The sequence below is a fragment of the Rhinolophus sinicus genome, linkage group LG02, assembly GCF_036562045.2.
Source record: "Rhinolophus sinicus isolate RSC01 linkage group LG02, ASM3656204v1, whole genome shotgun sequence".
NCBI classification, from domain to species: domain Eukaryota; kingdom Metazoa; phylum Chordata; class Mammalia; order Chiroptera; family Rhinolophidae; genus Rhinolophus; species Rhinolophus sinicus.
In genome coordinates this window covers 157,271,250-157,292,072 of record NC_133752.1, presented here as the reverse complement: position 1 = coordinate 157,292,072, position 20,823 = coordinate 157,271,250, and the positions used below count along the sequence as shown (strand labels likewise).

The 20,823-nt window shown below is 34.7% G+C and overlaps 1 protein-coding gene across 1 annotated transcript in view; it reads right to left on the bottom strand.

The window, feature by feature from the left end:
- The window catches only part of SLC2A13 (solute carrier family 2 member 13), a 308,538-nt gene that overhangs the window by 236,611 nt on the left and 51,104 nt on the right, over window positions 1-20,823 (bottom strand). The window contains exon 3 of the mRNA XM_019736318.2: window positions 2,867-3,075. Within this exon, the coding sequence (XP_019591877.2) occupies window positions 2,867-3,075 (209 nt within the window). The remainder of the gene's footprint in view (window positions 1-2,866; window positions 3,076-20,823) is intronic.

Sequence of the window (20,823 nt, the reverse complement as noted above, 5' to 3'; positions counted from 1 at the left end):
ATATAAACTCAAGTAACAACAACAACAACAAAAAAAAGTCCTACAAAAGGAGAAGGGTCACATAAGCAAGTACCATAACAGTCACAAGTCCCAAATCCACTGGAAACTCCTAGAGATGGATGTGTTTTACTGATCTGGAATCAGATCTATTTGGCAAGCTCACAGGTAGCAGGTAACGTCTAACATAAAGCATTTCTCCCTAAAAGAAACAGGGGCCTCGTTAAACAACTTCTTTCCAACCTTCTGGAATATCTGAGTGTTTCGTGGAGGCTAGGTCAAGGCCGCCACACTCCACTGCCCAGAGTTCTTAGGCTTGAAGTCATGGCTCACAATTCACTGCTCTAGGATCCAAAGGCGATTAACTCAAGTCACTGTCTAACCCTCCAGCGCAATGGCTGACTAATCTTCTCAGAGCCAGGACATTTTTATTATTGCAAAGTTAGTTGTTTCTTCATTGTATTTGTCCATCTAGCCTATCATTTTTTAATGTACACTGAGAGCCCAGGACCCTCCCAGTTTGTTAACACAGGCACTAGCACCTGTCTCTGCTTTCCAACTAACCTGACCTAGAATTTTGCTCCTGGACATGAGAATGCTGAAATAAAATTCATGCTTGTGTACCACATGTCTCACTGTGGTCAAATTTCTCAATCAAGGCCCAAAATTACTACTAACACTGGCCAATATGTCTGTATGCATTCATTTCATAATGCTATTAATTCTGTACTTTTAAAAAAGAACATGAGATTAGTTTTAAATTAAGCAAGATGATAGTACTCAAATAATACAAATCCAGAAATGGATAATTATTAATTCCATTAAGTTACAAAGTGTACAATATTTACCCAAGCACGACACAAATGTTATTAGGAGTCAGTGGATAACATTACAGTATTTTAAAAAACCTGTACCAAATGTGTATATAGAGCAACATTAAGAAATAGGTAAGTAGCTAAATACTTTATCTGCACCCAAGAAATAGTACCCTGTTTCACTCCCAAAGATTTCTGATAAAAACTAAAGCAGATGCAGAAAACTGCAATCTTATGTACCTCAAGTTTCTAAAGAAATTCATTTGGTTATACGTTCCAGATAGTCACGAAACTCAGTGTCCATCATCAACAACTGCATGGCTAGCCAGTCAGACAAATTTTTAAAAGTCATCAAAAAAAACTACATGTGCAATGCTTTGTAGTAAAATCAATATTATACCTACTCTTAAATAAGAAGGTTTTTTATTATTATTAAGTTGTCTTGTCCTTCATATAAATTAATAAAAACTTAGGTTCTGAGTAGTATTTAATAACCTAATACTCTGAAAAGTTTTCCACTTGCACATTATTAGCCTATGGGTTTCAAGTGTACTGATTACTACAAAACCTCGTATTTCATTCAAGCTACTGCTAAGAGGAATTTAGACAGGAGTATATAGTAAGTTATTTGTAATTTAGATAGACATTTACAAATCCTATTTTAAAAATTAACGCAATGTTGAATTCTAAATTACTCTATTAAAGCAGAATTCCTTTTAGTAGTGGCACTAATGTGCTATTCTGGAAAAGCTGACAATACCAGGCACACAGTATATGCTCTAAAAATGTTAGAAATGACCTTCACCTAGAATGGGCTCCCAATGAGTCTGAGCAAGGAGATAATAACATCACAATATTGTGCTGCATTTATATAAAGTTAAGTCAAGCCATGTACGGCTAACACAGTGGCCAGCTTCTGCAAAGTGTTTATTCTATTGTTTTAGGAAAGCATAACCTTCAGCTCCACCAAAAATGGTAAAAAAAAGGTGAGTGAATAGACCTTCCAACACTTGCGTACGACATATCAATAAAGGGGTGTGTGCATTTGGCAGTTTCTCAGGTATGAAAAATAATTTGAGTAATATAAGTCAGCATATCCACTTAAGCTACCAATTAACGTAGAGGCAAAAAGGTCCAGAGAAAAACAAAACAACTTTGAGAAATGTGAAGCTGGCAGGCTGTTGTTGAAAAAACATGTATTGTAAAATAGCTACCTTTTCCTATAATTTGCATCCTACAAATTGCTTAGCCAAACCACTGTCAAGATTATAGATCCTGCCTGAGAATTTTGTAGATCCGTACATGATTTCTTCTCTGAAAATAAACCCATCGACATAAATTAACTAGAAACTTCCTCTTTTTTGATTTTCTGACATGGCAAAATTTCAATTAGACAAATATCTTAAAGATAACAGGAAAATACAAAATTATCCCCAAACTAGTATATGAAAGTATTCTTATTCCCCAAACTAGTATATGAAAGTATTCTTATAAAATTAGTATGAAAATTAATGTAACACATGTAAACAGGTATTTAATTTTACTAAACTGATTTATTTTGACAATAGTTCACACTGACTTTTTAATTAATATGGAAGGTCAATAATGTGCATGTATCTTTATATATGACAATTTACATATAAAATAAACATACAATCAAAAACTACCCATATACACAAAATAATGACAACTATGTCACGTACATTGAATTTAGAAGGAATAAAAGGGATTATACAAAATTTTAAATACTAATTATGTGTTAGAATAGTTGCATGATGGGGATGTTTTTCGTCATTCTTTTGTAACATTATATATTTAAAATATATTTATTATATGTATTTATAATAAATTATATAATAATAATTATAAATAATTATATAATAATAAATTTTATTTATAAAATATATTTATTATATATTAAAATATATTTATTTCATTTTGGTTACACACATAAAACCACTCCATAATTTAGAGATTAAATAAAACTAAAATATAATTTCTCAATCAAACCACCATGTAGTTTGTAAATTCATATAAGTACGAAATTCACATACCTGAGCCAACCTCTTTTTCCTCTTCTTCAATGTTGTTTCTGATGCTATCATACTCTTCATCAATGGTCTGGTTACCACGCATCTGAGATAAAATTCTACGAGCCTTCTGAGTCTGTCCTTTCTGAATAAGCCATCGAGGGCTTTCAGGTAAAAAAAGAAAGCCAAAAAACTGTATAACTGCTGGAATTGCTGCAAGTCCCAACATGTACCTGCAATAAGAAATCCACAGATTATTGTAAACTTTGGTCTTATTAGCACCACATTAAGAATAACAGTTAATGCTGTATTAGAATGATTTTCATTCAATTATGTATATATGTGTGTGAGTCACCAAAAAAAAAGGATATTTTTATGCTATAGTGAAATTGAAAAATGAGAAAAATCTGATTCTTCTCTATCTCACACAAATTACAATGAAAAAGAATGGGCAAAAGTCACAATTATGTATATGCATTCTAAACAAAACACATCATGCAAAACATCACAATAACTATCCCTATCCAGTACTAACATATGTAATTCTGTATTCTACAATATAAAATGGGATTAAGACAAAACTCTCTGATTTGTTTAAAAGATACACTTTTCATTTAAATAAATGCACTAATTGATTTCTTTAGTTATTTCTGTTCTGTGAATGCTTAGCTATGATTTCATTTTGCCATCAAGCATCATGTTCACCCTCATAAGTAGAAACCCAAGGCAGAAAAATGATAGACTCAGAAGCAAATAATAGTTATTAAAATGATAGAAATGCAAACAAAAATGCTCATGTTTTAATTGTCATCTTCTTTAAATGTCTATATTTAATGGCTGGCAAAATTCTACATAGCAAATAAGTATATCATTTTAAATCCACCAGAAAAACAACAAAAGTAGTGATATTAGTACATCAGTATCAAAGATCTCTCCATATTATTCTGACCACTGTACTGATTTCCTAGCATCTCTAAGATTCAATCTTTTTGAACTGAGGGGTTAGGCTAGATAAACTTCAATGTCTCTTTCAACTGAAAACTGTGAATCTAGACACCCGGGTGTTTTCTGTTGATCCAAGTTCCCCGGGTATGTTCCATGGTAGGTTCATGATGGTAGAGCTCAGAAGGCCAACTCCAAATACTGAACAACCGTGCTCACTGGTACTCATAGTTCAGTGAGAAGTCACTTGACTCAATGTGCTTTTCAAAGTTATTCTGACTTTTAAGCTATGTTAAACCCAAAGCATAGCAGCCTCAAAGGCTACGGATATAAACATCTTGTGAAAAGGTCCATTATTTTTCAAGTTAGTTTATTTTAATTCTGAAAACAGCAGAAAAAATATATAACTGTCACATGAGTGTTAAGAATAACTCCTAGTCCAAACAATAGCTAAAACTACATGTGAAAACAGAAAAATTAACTAAGAAAGTGAAGAAAGCATTTATGAGTAACTAACTAAATGAATCACTGGACCTACAGTATTAAAAGAAATCTGTTTTATACTTTAATCCATGGACTATGATAATTATACCAATACTGAATCACTTCTTCCTCTGCTCACCCACAAAACATAATGTTTGAACCTCAATTTATGTCACTGTACCTTGCATTACAATAAATTATTTACCTATCCTACTTGATTGCATACTTAACTTTCTATGCAGATACTAAAATATCTTGAACACAGTAGGCACTTAGTAAATGTTTTATGAAATGATGCAAAGGCAACTATATATCTAAACTTTCTGTATTAATTAAAGAGCAAGTAGCTGTGCTTCATAATCATATAGCAATATCTTATGCAGTAACTCTTCTGGACCATTTAGCTCTGCAAACTTACTTGCACAGTGATTCATGACAATAAAACTATTTGTTATTCTAGATACAACTAGATCTTCTCTTCTGAAAATGACTCATCTAAAGACTTCCTAAGAATCTTCAGATGAGAGCCAGAGAGATCAACTCAGGCAAATGCATATTTCTGGCCTCTTCCCCTTAAGATATTAACTTATATAACCAAATCTATTACTTAAATATATGTTTTATTGCTGTAAATGAATGAAATTTCTATTTGGTTGTATACTTTCTTAAAGACAGTTGTACATAATTATATTGCCAATTATTTAAAAGAAAAGCAATAAAATGGTAAACACCAAATATACTGGATTTGGAAATAAATTTTACAAGTCCTAAAGAGGAAAACCTTTACATTTTGTTTCTCTACCTCTCATAATCTTTCCTTTTGTTCTCCAAACACCCTTTGTGATGAATTAAGATTAAAGACCTGCACAGAATACTTGAAAGAAGCACTTGAAATGGATACAGAAATTGAATCATTTTCAGGTCCAAAGAAGCTCACATAATATTTTGTACTTTACTACTCACTACTTCATCCTAGAACACAATAGTTTTAAAAACTAAAAGGAAAAAGAAAATGGAAAAGACAAAAAGAAAAACACAAACATACATATTAGCCTGTTTCTTAAGCCAGCTATAGAAAACCGATTACTTTAGCCCTCCAGCATTTGAAAACAGAATGCCCTCCAGCATTTGAAATCCATAAGTGCCAAGAGTCTAGGTCTAAAATTTATAAGTCGGTGCTCTAATACCAGGATGGGGAAAAGGAACTCGCACCTTGCTGCCAACCTTTAAAGATATTAAAGACTGGTTCCAGAGATTAGTCAAAATAAAATGTTTTATACATTGGCATCCCAATGTTTCTCTTCTAAAAGTAAAACAAAAGAACTTAGTTTACTTATTTTAATTACCTTTCATGATAAAAATATTTTGATACAAATAAATTTCCAAGGCTTTGTGGAGGCCAAATATACAAGATAGTGGGTAGCTGTGGTTTATGATGGAAAGAGCATAGGAACAGGTCTGGGTCACATTTCAGCTCTGGGTTTACTAACCACAAAATCCTGGTCAAGTTACTTAACATTTTAATGCACAGGTGACCATCTATTTCATAGGACTGGTGGGATAATTAAGTGAAATCGTTCAGTTGGTACCTAAAATGGAGAAGATACTCAGCAAAAAATATATTTACCTCCCTGACTCCCTCTTCCCTTAACCAGCTCAATGCAACCTGTCTAACACGGCTGTATCATCTACCCAAACTTACGGTAGGAAGAACTAACCAATTTCTTTCTTGAGGAAAAACCATTACTCTGATGATGTGCAGACTGCAGATAAATAAGAGGTTTCTTTGATGTTGTACTGATGAAAATTTTATCATGAGACTGACTAAAAAGAGCAGGAACTCTCTAGCCTTAGTCAAGGCAGTATTAGGGACTCGTTATCAGTCCTCTAAATCCAAGGAAATCAGGAACAAGATAAAAGACAAAGAATGTACTGATAGGACAAAGAGTATATTGATAACACAGGGCAGTCAATCCCAAACAAGTAGTCCCCTGCTAACATGAGGATCTCATTATTGTAAGTTAAATCAAGGGTTCTAAACCCTTGCTTCACATTAGAGTCACCCAGGGGGATTTTAAAACACCAGTATCCAGGCTCTACTCAACCCAGGGATTTTAATTAATTGGTCTGGGCTCCTGTCCCAGGGGATTCTATTTTAGTACAAGCTCCCTGGGAGGTGCTAATGTGCAGTGAGGTCTGAGAACCACTGATCTAAGGTTTTAAGAACTCAGGGGGTGAAAGTGAACAGTAAGCACCCAAGGTCCACATCTTAGGCAAAAGCCATTATCTCCTGCAGGCAAGAGAGCACACCAAGCTGACAGAAAGGGAAAGTAGGTTTACTGTAGCAAAAATGCGTGGCTTTCATGAGGAGTGAAAAATCTTTAGAACGTTCTCAGCACCATGATCACCTCTCTAAACTCAAGTTCACAAATAAGCTCTTTTCTGGTCCAACTAGCAGTACCAGCACCTGCCTATCAGAAAACTAAGGAGGGGCCCTCAAATCGAACGCTTTCAAATGGTGTGGTTGGGCCACCACAAGAGAGACAAGCCCAGCTATTGCACCTCAGGTTAAGCCTTCTTCCCAGTGTCAAGAACTGAAGCTCTGTGAATCAAAGACCCTGCATTCCTGGGTGCCTGACCTCTGCCCCACAGTGGCTGAGCTGACCTGCTGCCGCTGCTGCCATCAGAGGGCCGGTTCCTCACACAAAACCAAACAAGCCCTTCACTGAACTGAACATTCGCCATCATTCTTGCTCTAAAGGAATCAGATTGCTCTCACTTATGAAACTAAAGACAAGCATCCTCTAATAGATGGTCATTAAAGACAGAATTTTACAACTCATAACTTTTCCCTTTCTCTTAACTGATAACATGGTTATCTGATAACATGGACTAGTGAAAACACAATAAACATGTCACTGATTTTCCAGTAGTTCCACAAGGGTGATGGTTATGTTCCAAGTACATGAAAATCTACTTGAAAGTACAAACTCATCTTGAACATATAATCATTTAACAACAATAACAACAACAGTAATAGCTAGTACACAGCTCTAGTTACTATGCACCAGGCACTGTTCAAAGGGCTTAAGATACCTTAACGCATATAGCTTCACAACCCTACAAGGTAGGTACCATCATTATCCACATTTTAAAGGCAAATGAGCTACAAAGAATAGAACTAGTATCAAAATCCAGGCAGTGTGGTTCCTATAATAAATTTTTATTGTAAGTCAAGCTATAATAAATGTTTAATAATCAGTTAACTTAATTCTGCAGAATTCCTAAGAGGGGACACTAATTTGCATTGGTCTCATCTTTAAAGACTTCTGAGAATCCCTTTAGAAGTTTTATTGTTCACTCACCTCTGCTAATGCAGTAAAGCACTGCAGAATAACTGGGCAAAGAGGTTATGGGGGAGCAGTCACCCCTAATCATACCAGGCCCAGCACCTGACACAGAAACACTCACTGGCTGGGGAACTGCAGCCTGGATTTAACTAATACAGACCCACCAGTGGCAAACGGAATATCTTATTATTCTCTTGACTCTAATGTGTTACTGTGAAAACAGCTGAATATTAGTTAAAAGAAAACATCTCTCATTTGTAAGGGTAAACATGCACTGTTTGCTTTGGACACTGTGCCAAACTGAGTTTTATTTTATTTTTCTTTAACATACATAGTAAACATTTCATGTAGGAAAAAATACAGGTAACAACAAAGTAGATAGTTTAAAAGATGACTTGGAGCAAAAAAAATTTTGACTTGAGGATTTTTTTTTCCACAATGAGAATAAATTTTTAAAATATTTTATATAACGAACATTATATATCTAAAGTTATTTTTCTCTACATTTTGTCTTTTAATCTCTGCCTCCCACAGGCCTACCCGGGCCTCTCCTTCCAAAAGGAATTGTGCAGAAGGAATTAGATCCTGCATCCATGTTCTGTTTATTTCTCTTCACCCTCTGTTCTTTTTCTTACTTAAATCCCCAAATGATATGAAGTTTGACAATGCGTTACCATAGAAGAGCTCTATGATTTATGGTTTTAATTGTAAGTCAAGCTATAACAGAAAAACTATTATAGCTAAGGGAACTGTATTACATTATATTATATTTAAAACAAATTTTATGCAATTGATGTTATAGTTCTTGAGGCGCTGAATTCTACTAAAGGAAGAAATGTTTTACTCTGAGAAGCACAGAAAAGGTTTTTTTAGACAGTGCAGTCATTTAGCCAATTATCCTCTGAATATACCATGAGGTATAGTTCAATAATCACTCTCTTACTTGTCTCCCAACCTCATGCTATCATAAGTATACATCCTCAAACCAAATCTCCACCTTATATTTTTCTAGTCACAGAGAATCTTGATATTTGTCGAAACACTAAAATTAACTCAGTGACAACCTCTGAAAGTGTTCTGAGTATAATGAGGGTTATCAGCAATGTTCTCTAATATCCAACAGTGCCTTATAATAAAGTGAAAAAAATCAAGTGACAAAACTGTAGTTGTAATTCCACTAGTTTTATTTCCATCCTCTGTCTTCTAGCTTGCATTCTGTTTATATCTGTCACTGATTTACAAACCATGTCCATGTTTGCTCATTCTGAATACCTCAAATAAGTTAGAAGAATATCATAAATATTAAGATGCTATGCTTTATTCTTTAAAACTCTGCAGTTTCAAACTGGCATCCTTTCACATATAACTATAAAATGAACTCTAAACATTTTTTTCCCCCAGAAACAGTTCATTGAAAATAAAAAGGGGGTGCAGTTAGAATCAATAGTAAATGCTTTGAAAATGTTACCTAATGAAGATTTACTGTATTTTCTTGGAAAGCAAAGACTAAATTTCTTGTAATCTTTCTGAGCTGTTTACCCAGCAAATATCTGAATGTATGTTAAGTGTCAAACTCTAAGCCAATCACTGAGCATTATGAATAAACCAGAGATGGTGTAGTACTGTTTCAACCCAAAAACACCCCCAAAGCTGACCCTTTCCCATTATATTTACCATCATAGGATGGCAAAACATTTTCCCCTTAAAAAGGTATACTCCAGTGCCTTCAAACCACATCCAAGAACCCTGTTCCTTCAGCGCTACAGCTAGAGCTACCTGACTTCTGGATTTTGAGTTTTTTCATATGCTTCTTTCAAGTTATAATCACATGAGTGATGTTTTTACTAAAATGTCTCTATTCTTGGATTTGCAAAAGAAATGGTCATCATCAAAGCATATCAACGACAAGATAATTACATGACAGTCATCAAACATAAATTATGATTTATATAATATAAATCACATATTACTTAATATATGATTTCTTAATGCAAAAGCTTTAAATGCAAAAAAAGAACACTGAATTTAGCCACCTGCTATCGTTACAATTCATTTGATGACATACTTTTCAATTTCAGCTCATGACTCACAATTCCATTTTAACAGATAAGAAATTAAAATAATAAAACATGCCAAACTGAGGCCCCAGGCTGGAAAATTAATTTTTCTCTGCCATTGAGGACCATGTAGAATATCAACACTGAAGACTGATAAACCTGATAACGTGGTGGCAGCTAGAGAGTAACACAAGACTATGGGTGAAGGTACATAAGGAGGAAAAAAAAAGTCAATGCATCACAGTTGAAACATTTTAAGTAAAAAACAGGTGATATATGATCAGCAAATGAGTGATTTTTGTGTTACCCACTGAATATTTCTGTGTAAACTGTAAAAAAAAATCTCTGCCAAATATGTAAACATAAGAAAGTATTAACTGTGTAGCTAGGGGAAAACACCTCAAAATAATTTGGTATATAAGGTAGGTGGTATGACCAAGGTTATTTAGAGTACTGTAATTATAGTAGAAGAAGCAAGGTACAGTTGCTTTGACAGAATAAGATGTGATATTATTTAAACAAATGAATTATTTTGCACAGATATTAGGCAGCTAGTTTTAAACTACATGGCAAAATATACTTGATTTACACAAAACTCACAGTACTACTGGGTAGTGGTGAAAATAATGCACACACAACCATACCTACACCATATCCTTTTTTTCGAACTGAGAATCTTCCATATGCAAAGCTCTGGGCGAGGGATTATGGAGATACAGTAATGATTAGCAGACATCCCTTGCTTCAAGAAACTTATGCTCTAATAATCAGCAAACAAAACAGGATTATTTAACTGCTAAGACTGAGGTTTAAGCATGGTTTAAGAGTAGGGAGAAAAGTTATTTCAACAGAGGGTATTAGAAATACTATCATGGCAGAAACAACACTTAAATTATTTGTTAGTCAACGCAGAAAAGCAATATAATACAGGGAAACAATGGAGGGTCACAGTAATGGATTTTTTCCTTAGGCAAAATTTGCATACAACAATATAAAGAGATCCAAGGTGTATGATTCTATGAGTTCTGAGAAATATATACACCCTTGTAACTACCATCCCAATTCAGAAACAGAACATATCCATGATTTAAGAATGTTTCCTTACACCCACCACTTTCCAGTTAACCCTCAATAACATAGACAGAATTTCTGTCCCTGAAGTTTATGTTGTACACAGCACTATGTTGTACACATGAAACTAACACAATATTGTATGTCAAGTATAATTGAAAAATAAATTTAAAACAATAAACTATTCATCTTTTCAAAGAACATTGTTTAGTTTTTCTATTGTTTGCCTGCTTTCTCTTACATTGACTTCTATTTATTAAATTCCTTCTATTTACTTTGTGTTTAATATGCTCGTATTTTTCTAGCTTTTTAACATGAAACTTAGATATTTTTTCCTATTCTCTCATATGATCACTTTAGTATATGTTTTCCTCTAAGTACTGCCAAAGCTGCATTCCACAAATTTTGATATATTTTATTTTCTTTTCGTTCAAAATTATTTTCTGATTTTCCTTTTGATTTCCCCTTAGCCCCATGAGTTATTTACAACATGATGTTTCAATTTCCAAGACTTAAAGGCTATCTTATTGTTATTAATAGCTAATTTAATTCTGCTGTGGTCAGAGGATATCCTTTATTAAGATTTCATTTTTTAACATTTATTTTATGACCAAGGATATGGTCAATTTTAAAGAATGTCTGATTTGAACTTTAAAAAGAATGTATATATTGTACCTGTTGGACGGAGCACTCCACAAATATCAATTATGACAAGGCAGTTAATAGTGCTGCCCAGTTTTTCTGCAACCTTACTTTTTTTGTCTAGTTGTCTTATTAGTTGCTAAGAGATAAAAATTCTTTAATATGAGCCTGTATTTGTCTATTCCTTCTTTTAGTTCTATTAAATTTTTATTGTGGTAAAATATAAATAAAATTGATCATTTTAACCATTTTAAGTGTATAAATCTGCAGCATTAAGATTCACATTGCTGTTCAACTACCATCTGCTAATTTTTGTTTATGCATTATGAAGTTCTCTTATTAGGTAAATTCCAGACTTTGTATTATTATTTCTGGTGAATTTGCTCTTTTATCATTATGAAATGTTCCTCTTTATCTCTAGTATACCACTTGTCTTGAAGTCTACTTTGTCATTATTAATACAGACACACCAGCTTTCTTATATATGTATAGTATACCTTTTTCCATTCTTTTACTTTTAGCTTATCGATGGCATTATACTTAAAGTGTCGCTTTTAGACACCATAGACTTGTGTCATGCTTTTTGTGCACAGTAATTTTTTACATTTAATGTAAATGTTGATATAATTGGGTTTTAAGTCTACCATTCTGCTATTTGCTTTCTGTTTGTCCCATCTGCTCTTTATTCCTGTTCTTCCCTTCTTACCTTTGTTCAGCTTATCCAAGTATTTTAAGTATTTCATTTTAACTCTTATTGACTTTTTAGCTCTATCCTTTTATAATATATTCTAGTGGTTGTTCTAGGGATAAAAACATGCATGTGTACTACCTAAATATTGTTAACTCTTCACAAACATGTATAATTTCCATTTACTGCCACCAACTTCTTCACTATTGTGCTCATCTATTTTATAGCTTCATATATTATAAATCCCACAACACATTTAAATGTAAACAGACATATGCCTTTTGAAAAAATTGAGAGAAGAAAAAAACGAAAGCCCTTCATATTTAGCCTCCTATTTATGACAGCTGGTGCTCTTCTTCCTAACTATAGATGAGCTTTCATCTAGTGTCATTTCCCTTTAGTCTGAAGAATTTGCCATTTCTTATAACACAGGTGGTTGGGTGGTGAAAAATTCTCTTAATTTTAGTTTACTGAAAATGTTTTTATTTTCCCTCTACTTTTGAAGAATATTTTCCTACTGGGTTGACATTTTTCTTTCTCCTGACCTCCATTGTTTCTAATGTAAAGTCACCCATTACTTGCACTGCTGTTCTCCTTCAGGGATGTGTCTTTTTCTCTTGGATCATAATTTTCTCCAAATCTTTCTTTTTCAGCTATTTGATTATGATATGCCTGGGTATGCTCATCTTTGTATGTATCCTATTTGGGACTCATTGTGCTTCTTGAATCAGGAATTAACATCTTCACCAAATTTGGGAAATTTTCAGCCATTATTTCTTTACATATTCTTTGATCCATTCTCTCTCCTTCTTGAACTTCCATTACATGTATATTAGACTACTTGGTATTAATTAGATGTATATAAGACTACTCAATGTTGTACTCTAGGTCACTAAGGTTCTTTTATTTCTTTCCACATTTATTTTCTGTTTCAGATTAGGTGATAGATATAGATCAGTCTCCAAGTTTCCAGATCCTATATTCTGTCATTTTCAATTTGCTATTAAACCCATTCAGTTAAATTTTTTTAGATTTTAATTTCTAATTTCAGGTATTGTCCTTTCAGTATTAGAATTTCTATTTGGTTCTTTTTTCTTTTATAGTTTGCATTTCTCTGAGATTCCCCATCTGGTTACTCTATATGACTATCATTTCCATTACATCCTTGAACACATTTATAATAGCTATTTTCAAGTCCCTATCTGCTAAATCCCACATCTATATCATCTTGAAATCTTTCTATATTGACCAATTTTTCTATTAATTTTAGGTCATCTGTTCTAATATTTTTGTATGTTCTGTGTATTATAAATAATAAAACGTAGAGATTCAAGATTTATTCTCATCTTCTAAAGAATGTTGACATTGTTCTATCAGGCACCTTAAATTTGTAATGGCTTGGTTAGTGTGACTCTCAGTTTTGGCTTGGTCTTAGGGAAAATCCTTAGTTATACGAACAACAAAATCTTCACTCCTAACACATGGTCCTCCTAGGGTTTTACTGGAAAGCTCAAGTTGTTGGCCTCTCTAACTTGGAAGGTTTCAAAGTCCAAATATGTCCAAATACTCCTATGGGTAAGAAATAATATCCCTCTCAGCTTTTACCATCTTCTAACTGTTAACTTTCTGCAGGCTCCATGGAATCTCTTCTGTATATTCATAGTTCAGGAGTCAGAAAAACATTTGGGGTGAATTAATATTCAAATTTGGAGGCTTCCTCATCTATACATCATTCCTTTTCTGGATTTTCCCCGTTAAATTCCAGCTGCTCTGGCCACCACAAACTTGAGCCACTGACACCACAAGCCAATAAAACTGTATTTTTCTGCTTACGTCCTAGCTGCCCAGCATCGTGAATTGAGGGTTGCCATCAGGGAAAAAAAACATAAATGTAGATCTCACCACGAACCACTCAATTCAAGGATCAAATCCCCTTCAGTTCCAATTTACTCCTGGAGTTGGACCTCTCCAATGTCTTAAATAGTTTCTTATATTCTGTTCATGGTTATAATGGTTATTTTCTGGGAATGTTAGTTTTATAAGAAACCACTCTCATCAGCAAACCATATGTTTTACCTAGAAATCCAGAGAATTGAAACGTGAGAGCAATTTTTATTGCCAGCTTTAGATGCAAGATATAAAGAGTCAATCTACAATCTCTGAAGATAATAGCAAACAATATCTAGTAGCATTTAAGAGTTTGTATATATGTTCACAGCCATTAACTCATTTGATCCTAACAATAACACTGTACAATTGCTGAAGCATTAGCCACATAAGGATATTAGAGCTTAAATTAATTCATGTGCTATTAAAGCAAGTCTGAAACCTATTCCTCCCATTATACTATGATACTTTCATGATAAACATTCCCAGGTGTCAAATCTGTCAATAACAAAATTACAAATATCTTCAGCATTAAGGTATTTACTTGTAATAAGGTGGTTAATCAAATCCGTCTTTCTTAAAACGGCCACTGTATACTTATATTTTTAAGACAGACTGCTTCATAGTCTATATTTTATACAGAACCAAACACCACTGATCTATTAGCACTAAATTGTAAGAACATTTTCCTCAGCATAAATTTGTTCAGGGATACCACCCTCTTTCAAATATCATTCTGAAAAGCATCTTGTTGACATTTTTTTAACTGTAAAATATAATGGGGGAGGGAGGCTCATTAATTTTTTCATTCCAAAGTAATATTATTTTAAAAAAATATTTTCTGAGTCTTTCAATTAAAAAGCTCAAACTCAATGCATTGTTAAAGAGAGTGCAGTGGATTTAAAGTTCTATTCACTTCCATTGAAGACTACCCTTTCCATGTAACACTCAAACTCCCAGATATTAATCATGGCCCTCAACTTACAGTTGCTCTAAACTTCTCACTAGTGCACAAGTGCAACTGGCTCTTACATACTACAGGGCTTTTAAAAATTATATTTCACCAGAATATCCCTCTCCATCACTGTGTCTGGAACCCTTCATAAAAGACTCAGCTCAAATACATTTCCATTGTGAAGCTAAGTTATGCAATCCCACTGGGAGCTCCCATAACACTTTCATTTAATTAACATGCTTATGAAAAGTTTCTCCCTTCATTAGATTGTGAGGTGCCTGATGACAGGGACATTTCTTATTTTTCTATCTCTAGTACGAAGCAAAATAGCAGTATACAGTAGATGCCAAAATTTTTTTTTTAATGATGGAATGATTTCCATACTAACTGATGTCTCCAACAGAATCACCTCACTACCTCACAGGTATTCCGGCAGCAGCTTCATATATAATGGTTCCCTGAAACCATTCAAGTACCAAGAGTTGTAATAAATTCTGGGCATCAATGTTATACTAATTTTTGACTCAGAGTATGGTATGCCCTGCTCAAAAAATAACAGCTTCCCTTTGCCTGTACATAAAAGTTCAAAACTTGTAGCTTCGCATTCACAGACTTCTAGAATCTGGCTCCAACCTATTGTGTAGATCACCACTTCAGTTTCAAGCCTCCTGATCCTGCCCTCAACTTGCCTACACCCCCTAATTCTACCTCTATCTACATGAACCCCAATGATTTTTCAAAGCTCAGCACAAGTCTTACCTTGTCGATAAATTAGCCTGAAGATACTCCAGAAAAATCTCTCAAACAGATGTTGCTAGCACTAACACTTTGTGCTTATCATGCAACACATATTATCTCAAATTTTACTTCTTTCGCAAAACAAAACAAAAAACATAAAAAAGCATCACGTAAATGATGAAAATATCTAGCACACTCAGACACTTAACAAATGGTTGGTGCTTAGGCTCGTGAGGTAGACTAAACTAACTCTAGTTTTAAAAAATTAAATCTGAGGGAAAAAATGAGTAAAATTCAACATGAAAGAGAATAATTTAGCCCCTTTAAAGATATAAACCATCATGTAATTTATATTCTTATTAATATAAATTACATATGATGGTTTATGTAATTATAAATAGAGGAGTAACTTATTTGAAATCAGCTCTGTCCAAAAGAGAAGGACAAAGAGTGTTCTGGGGCCAAGAGACGTATATTATTTTGAGAGACAGAAATTTTCATTGACTCAGAAACTTATTTTCTTTCTCTGATATTAAAGCAATAAGAAACAGTAATGATTAATAATTTAATTTTTCAGCTATCTATGAAGTATAAGTATTCTTCAGCATAAATTAGTGAATTGGTTTTGGTTTGTAATATCTTTTTACTTTGGTTAAGAGTCTGTTCCCTAGAGCCCATTCAATTCAGCTCAATTCGATAAACATTTATTGAGTATTTACTAAGTTCCAGGCCCTTTCCTAGATCTAAAAATGAGTGCATGGTCAATGACATTCAGGAGCTCGAAAGCAAATCAGAGAAGACAGGCAAATAAATAACAGGTTTAAAATAATATGGTGAGTATAAAATTGAAGCTATGTACAAAGTCTCATGAGAGAACAAAGGAACAAAGACAGCTTCACATGACATACAAGCAGAGATTTAAAGAAAGAACAGCAGTTAGACCAGTAAACCAGGACAGGGTAGGAAGACATGATAGGTAAAGTGAGCAGAAGAAAAACAATCCAGAAACATGAAAAAGCAAGCTATGATTGGTATATAGAGTATATAGGCACAAAGGAGGAGGGAAGGAGGCAGGCAACAATGAGTTACAAAACTCCAGTAAAGCAGGATTCAATGATGAGATACATGATGTGGGATGCAAGCCATGATAAAGAGCTTAATTTTTTTTTTCCTGTAGGAAATGGGGAGGCTTTGAAGCATTTTCGCAGTGGCACGCCCAGATGTGTTTTAGATCACTGTGGTGATGGTTACATTCATTTAATCACATATATATTGAGGGCCTGCCTATGCTCCAGGCTTTAACACAGCAGTTAAAAAAACCTTTGTTTGCTTGAGGTGTAGTGAGTAAATCTCACTATGTTCAATAAGCAACATTAAAAAATATTAGCACAGAAAAGCACAACCAGTGATAAAACTTTATATCATTAATACTAACTATTAAACTACCTCTGCCATCTTTATATCTGAAATATCCAAAATAGGCAAATCTATGGAGGCAAAAAGTAGATTAACCGTTGCCTAGAGCTGGGAGGAGCTGGGAAGTTGGTGGGTGATAGCTAAAGTGTGCAAAGTTTCTTTTCTGGGTAACGAAAATATTCTAAATGTGATAGTGGTGCTGGCTGCCCAGCTCTGCAAATATACTAAAAGGCATTGAATTGTACACTTGAAATGGTGAATTGAATGCTATGTGAATGATATCTCAATAAAGTTGTTTTTAAAAATCTAATTTTTAATGCTATCTTCAAAATCTTTATTCCCCTTTCCTCATGAAACCAGATGACATCCTTCCCAGCACAAAATGTATTATAACACTAGAGTGCAAGTGTTATAAAAATACCAACTTTTTTCAATCTTCTACTGGCAATTCTTTTGTCTGGGAAAACTAATCTTCCAGTTCAGCAGAAAACAATTTATTTCTATGACATCCAAACAATAAGAGAACAGAAACTTGACCCATCTGGCACAAAAGGTGAGTTAGTCTTTCAACAACATCAAAATCTAAGTACTTTTTCTGTCTGATTAATCAGTTTCATCTTCTGTATGTCTCAATCAGATCACTACTGTAAAAATTACCAATAATTATTTTTTACATATAATTGCTGACAATTCTAAAGTTAATGCTAAGGTACCATTTCAGTCTATTTACTTGTAACCATGCTCCTATTAACCCAGGAGTCAGATGAGGTAAACTTACTGCTAAATAAGTAAGTAAATAAGTAAATAAATAAGGATGCTAAATAATGAAACAGGAAATAATATACAGAAAATTCACCGGTAAAAAAAGTAAAACATGTTTGCATGTATACATAAGTAAATGTGTATTCTTACAAACAATGAATAGGTTAAAGCAGTCTGGTACGTTAATGCAGTGGTCTGAATGCCAGCCCAAATTAGTTTTTCCACCTCTTATTTTATTGTCTCACCCCTGAGTTCTCCAGTATTGTGGGAAAAATTCACACATGAATTTTGGCTTTACTGCACATATATGGCTCCAACTTCAGCTGGAATCCCATGGTTATTTGAAAAATTGTTTTTGTCTATAAGGCTTTTCCTTTCTATACTTTCTACAGCAGCTAGAAGCATTTAACAATTTTTTTCCCTAGGTCTCTGCCATATCAACCCCAAGCCCCATCGTTACTGATAAAGAAAACAGGCCATAGGATGTTTTCCTTGAACCTACATTATAACTTACCTATAGTAGCTCCCATCCTTTATTCACTCATCAGAACACTAAATAATAATGTGATTCATCATTTACTGAGCATTTGCCATGTGCCCAGCACTGAGCCGAGTACTTTACATATAATAATTAATTCAGATCCCACAACAATCTCACAAGATAACAATTTTTGGTCCCAGTTTTTACAATGACAACGTGAAGCTCCCAGGAGCTAAGGAACTTATTCAAGGTGCAGTAGCCAATGAGTGGTAAAAAATAAATGTGAATCCAGGTCTGTCTATAACGATGTCACCCTGCCTCTGAAAAGTGGTTTAACACTTGTCCCAAGACCTCCACTTCTACACAGGGACAACACATTAATAAATTATTTTTACTACTGAATGATTTTTCTCTCTTTCCTAACCAGTACTGAGAAAAGATACCTAAATTGCTATACTTAAGTCAAACACATGGCTTATGCACTTTACATTTCCATTTAAAAACACATTTTTAATAAAAGTATATAGTTATCTCTGTATTAGTTACATTAATAAGTTTTTAAAGAAAATGTAAATAGATGATTTAGATCTTCTTAAAGACATGGGGTTGAAAGATTAATTGACTTCCACTGAGCTTCAAAAAAAGACTCAAAATATCATGTTATGCTCATAACCGTTATCACTTCCTTCTTTCTGTTCATCAACAGCATGGGGAAAAAAAGATGAAATTTCCTTCTTCATTTTTCCAGGAATTTCTCACTGTGGCAGAGATTCATTCCTTCAAAGGTAAACACAGTTTAGCAACACTGGCAGACTAAGCTACCAGTAATGCTTCTTAAGAACTGTGTCCTCTCTAATGGTCCTGACAAATGGACATCCTAAGTGGCTTCAATGGGTTTTCTCACATGACTTTTAATAAAATTTCGGCCTAAGTATTTAATGGCTCATCTTAAGCCATATGATTTATTGTGTGCTTACACAGAAATTTAATCCCCTACATCCAGATGGCATTGAACCCTTTTTCTTAAACTGATAAGATTTAACAGCAATACAGTAATCAACATGCAAATAAGTACTAGAGTCTGTCTTGTTCAGTATTTTATCTCCAGGACCTAGGTAGAGTAATGCTCAATAAATATTTGTTGGAATGAATGTTAGCAAGAAATCAAGTTAAAGAACACTGTGTGACTTGTTGTGCCTTTTAATAAAATCTCCCGGGAAAAATTACATGAATCCATTGTTTTGAATACTATAAAGTGAGTGACATCATCAAAATGGTGGCGTGAGGTGAGCCTCTGGAAATCTCCCCTGGAATTTACAACAAATTGAACAACTTTAACTCCACAAATTACTCCCTGCACAGCAGACAGGAAAGACAAATAGAGTCACTACTGAATTCACCTAAACGTGGGCAAATTGTGCAAGCAGGGGAAGAGGGAAGGGAGAAGTATGGAGACGGAGCCATGCAGGCGCAGGACACAGACCTAGATCAGTGCTCCAACCTCGCTGCTTCCTGGAACTACCACACCTGCGGGAGAGGGAAGAACTCGGACTGCTAGGGCTCCGCTTATGGCCCTAGCAGAGCTGAGGGGACAGCATATAACACGGATGAACCCAACGCTCCTGGCAGAGACCATGGAGCAAAGACTGAGGAAAGAAGGCTGAAAACGGAGGTTTAAGCCCTCACTGCTGCAGAGAATGGAAGCCTTAGGCACTGAGACTAGCCACCCCCTTGCTACCCTCCCAGAGCTCGCCCCGCCCCCACCTGCCCAATGCCACAAGCGAAACAGTAAGTGTCAGATCAAAAGAACAGAATATTTGCAGTTCTGAGAACTGTGGTCCGCAGACACAGATTCACAGCCCAACTAGTTCCGGCAAAGGGGAGGGAGCTGTGGAAACAGGAATGGCTGTGGTGGTGGTGCCACCATTGCTCTGGGTCACTTCTCACAACTCACCACGCCCCTGACCCCACCTATTTGGACAGATCTCTGCAGGAGTAAACAGAACTGCTGAAACACACGGGCTCTGACTCCAGTGCAGGAAGAGCTTTGGAACTTCAAAAGCTCTCCGCATACCCACATAGGGCACGCGGTGCCCTATGACCCAGGCAAACTGTTAACAGAGGAGAAGCCTGCCTTCCAGGGAATCCCACCATTGTGTGAGAGGCTGGAATAGTTCAGGGAAAATATAACACTACAATGTGAGAGAGAAAAAAAGGCTGCAGTCAGAGAGAAAATAAAACATTCTACCAACATGTATTGGAAAACAAAAGAAAGACCTCTTTCTATCAACCTATTGCAGAACCCACTCCTGTAGATGTCTAGGAAGGGAAGTAATAAATCATTAATTGCCATGAATAACCAAGGCAACAAGACAGCTCAGAAAGAAAGTGAAAAAGTCTCCAGAAAAGGAACTTAAAGATATGGAAATATGCAACTTAAATGACAGAGAATTCAAGATTGCAGTTCTGAAAAAACTCAACGAGATGCAAGAAAACACAGAAAGGCAGT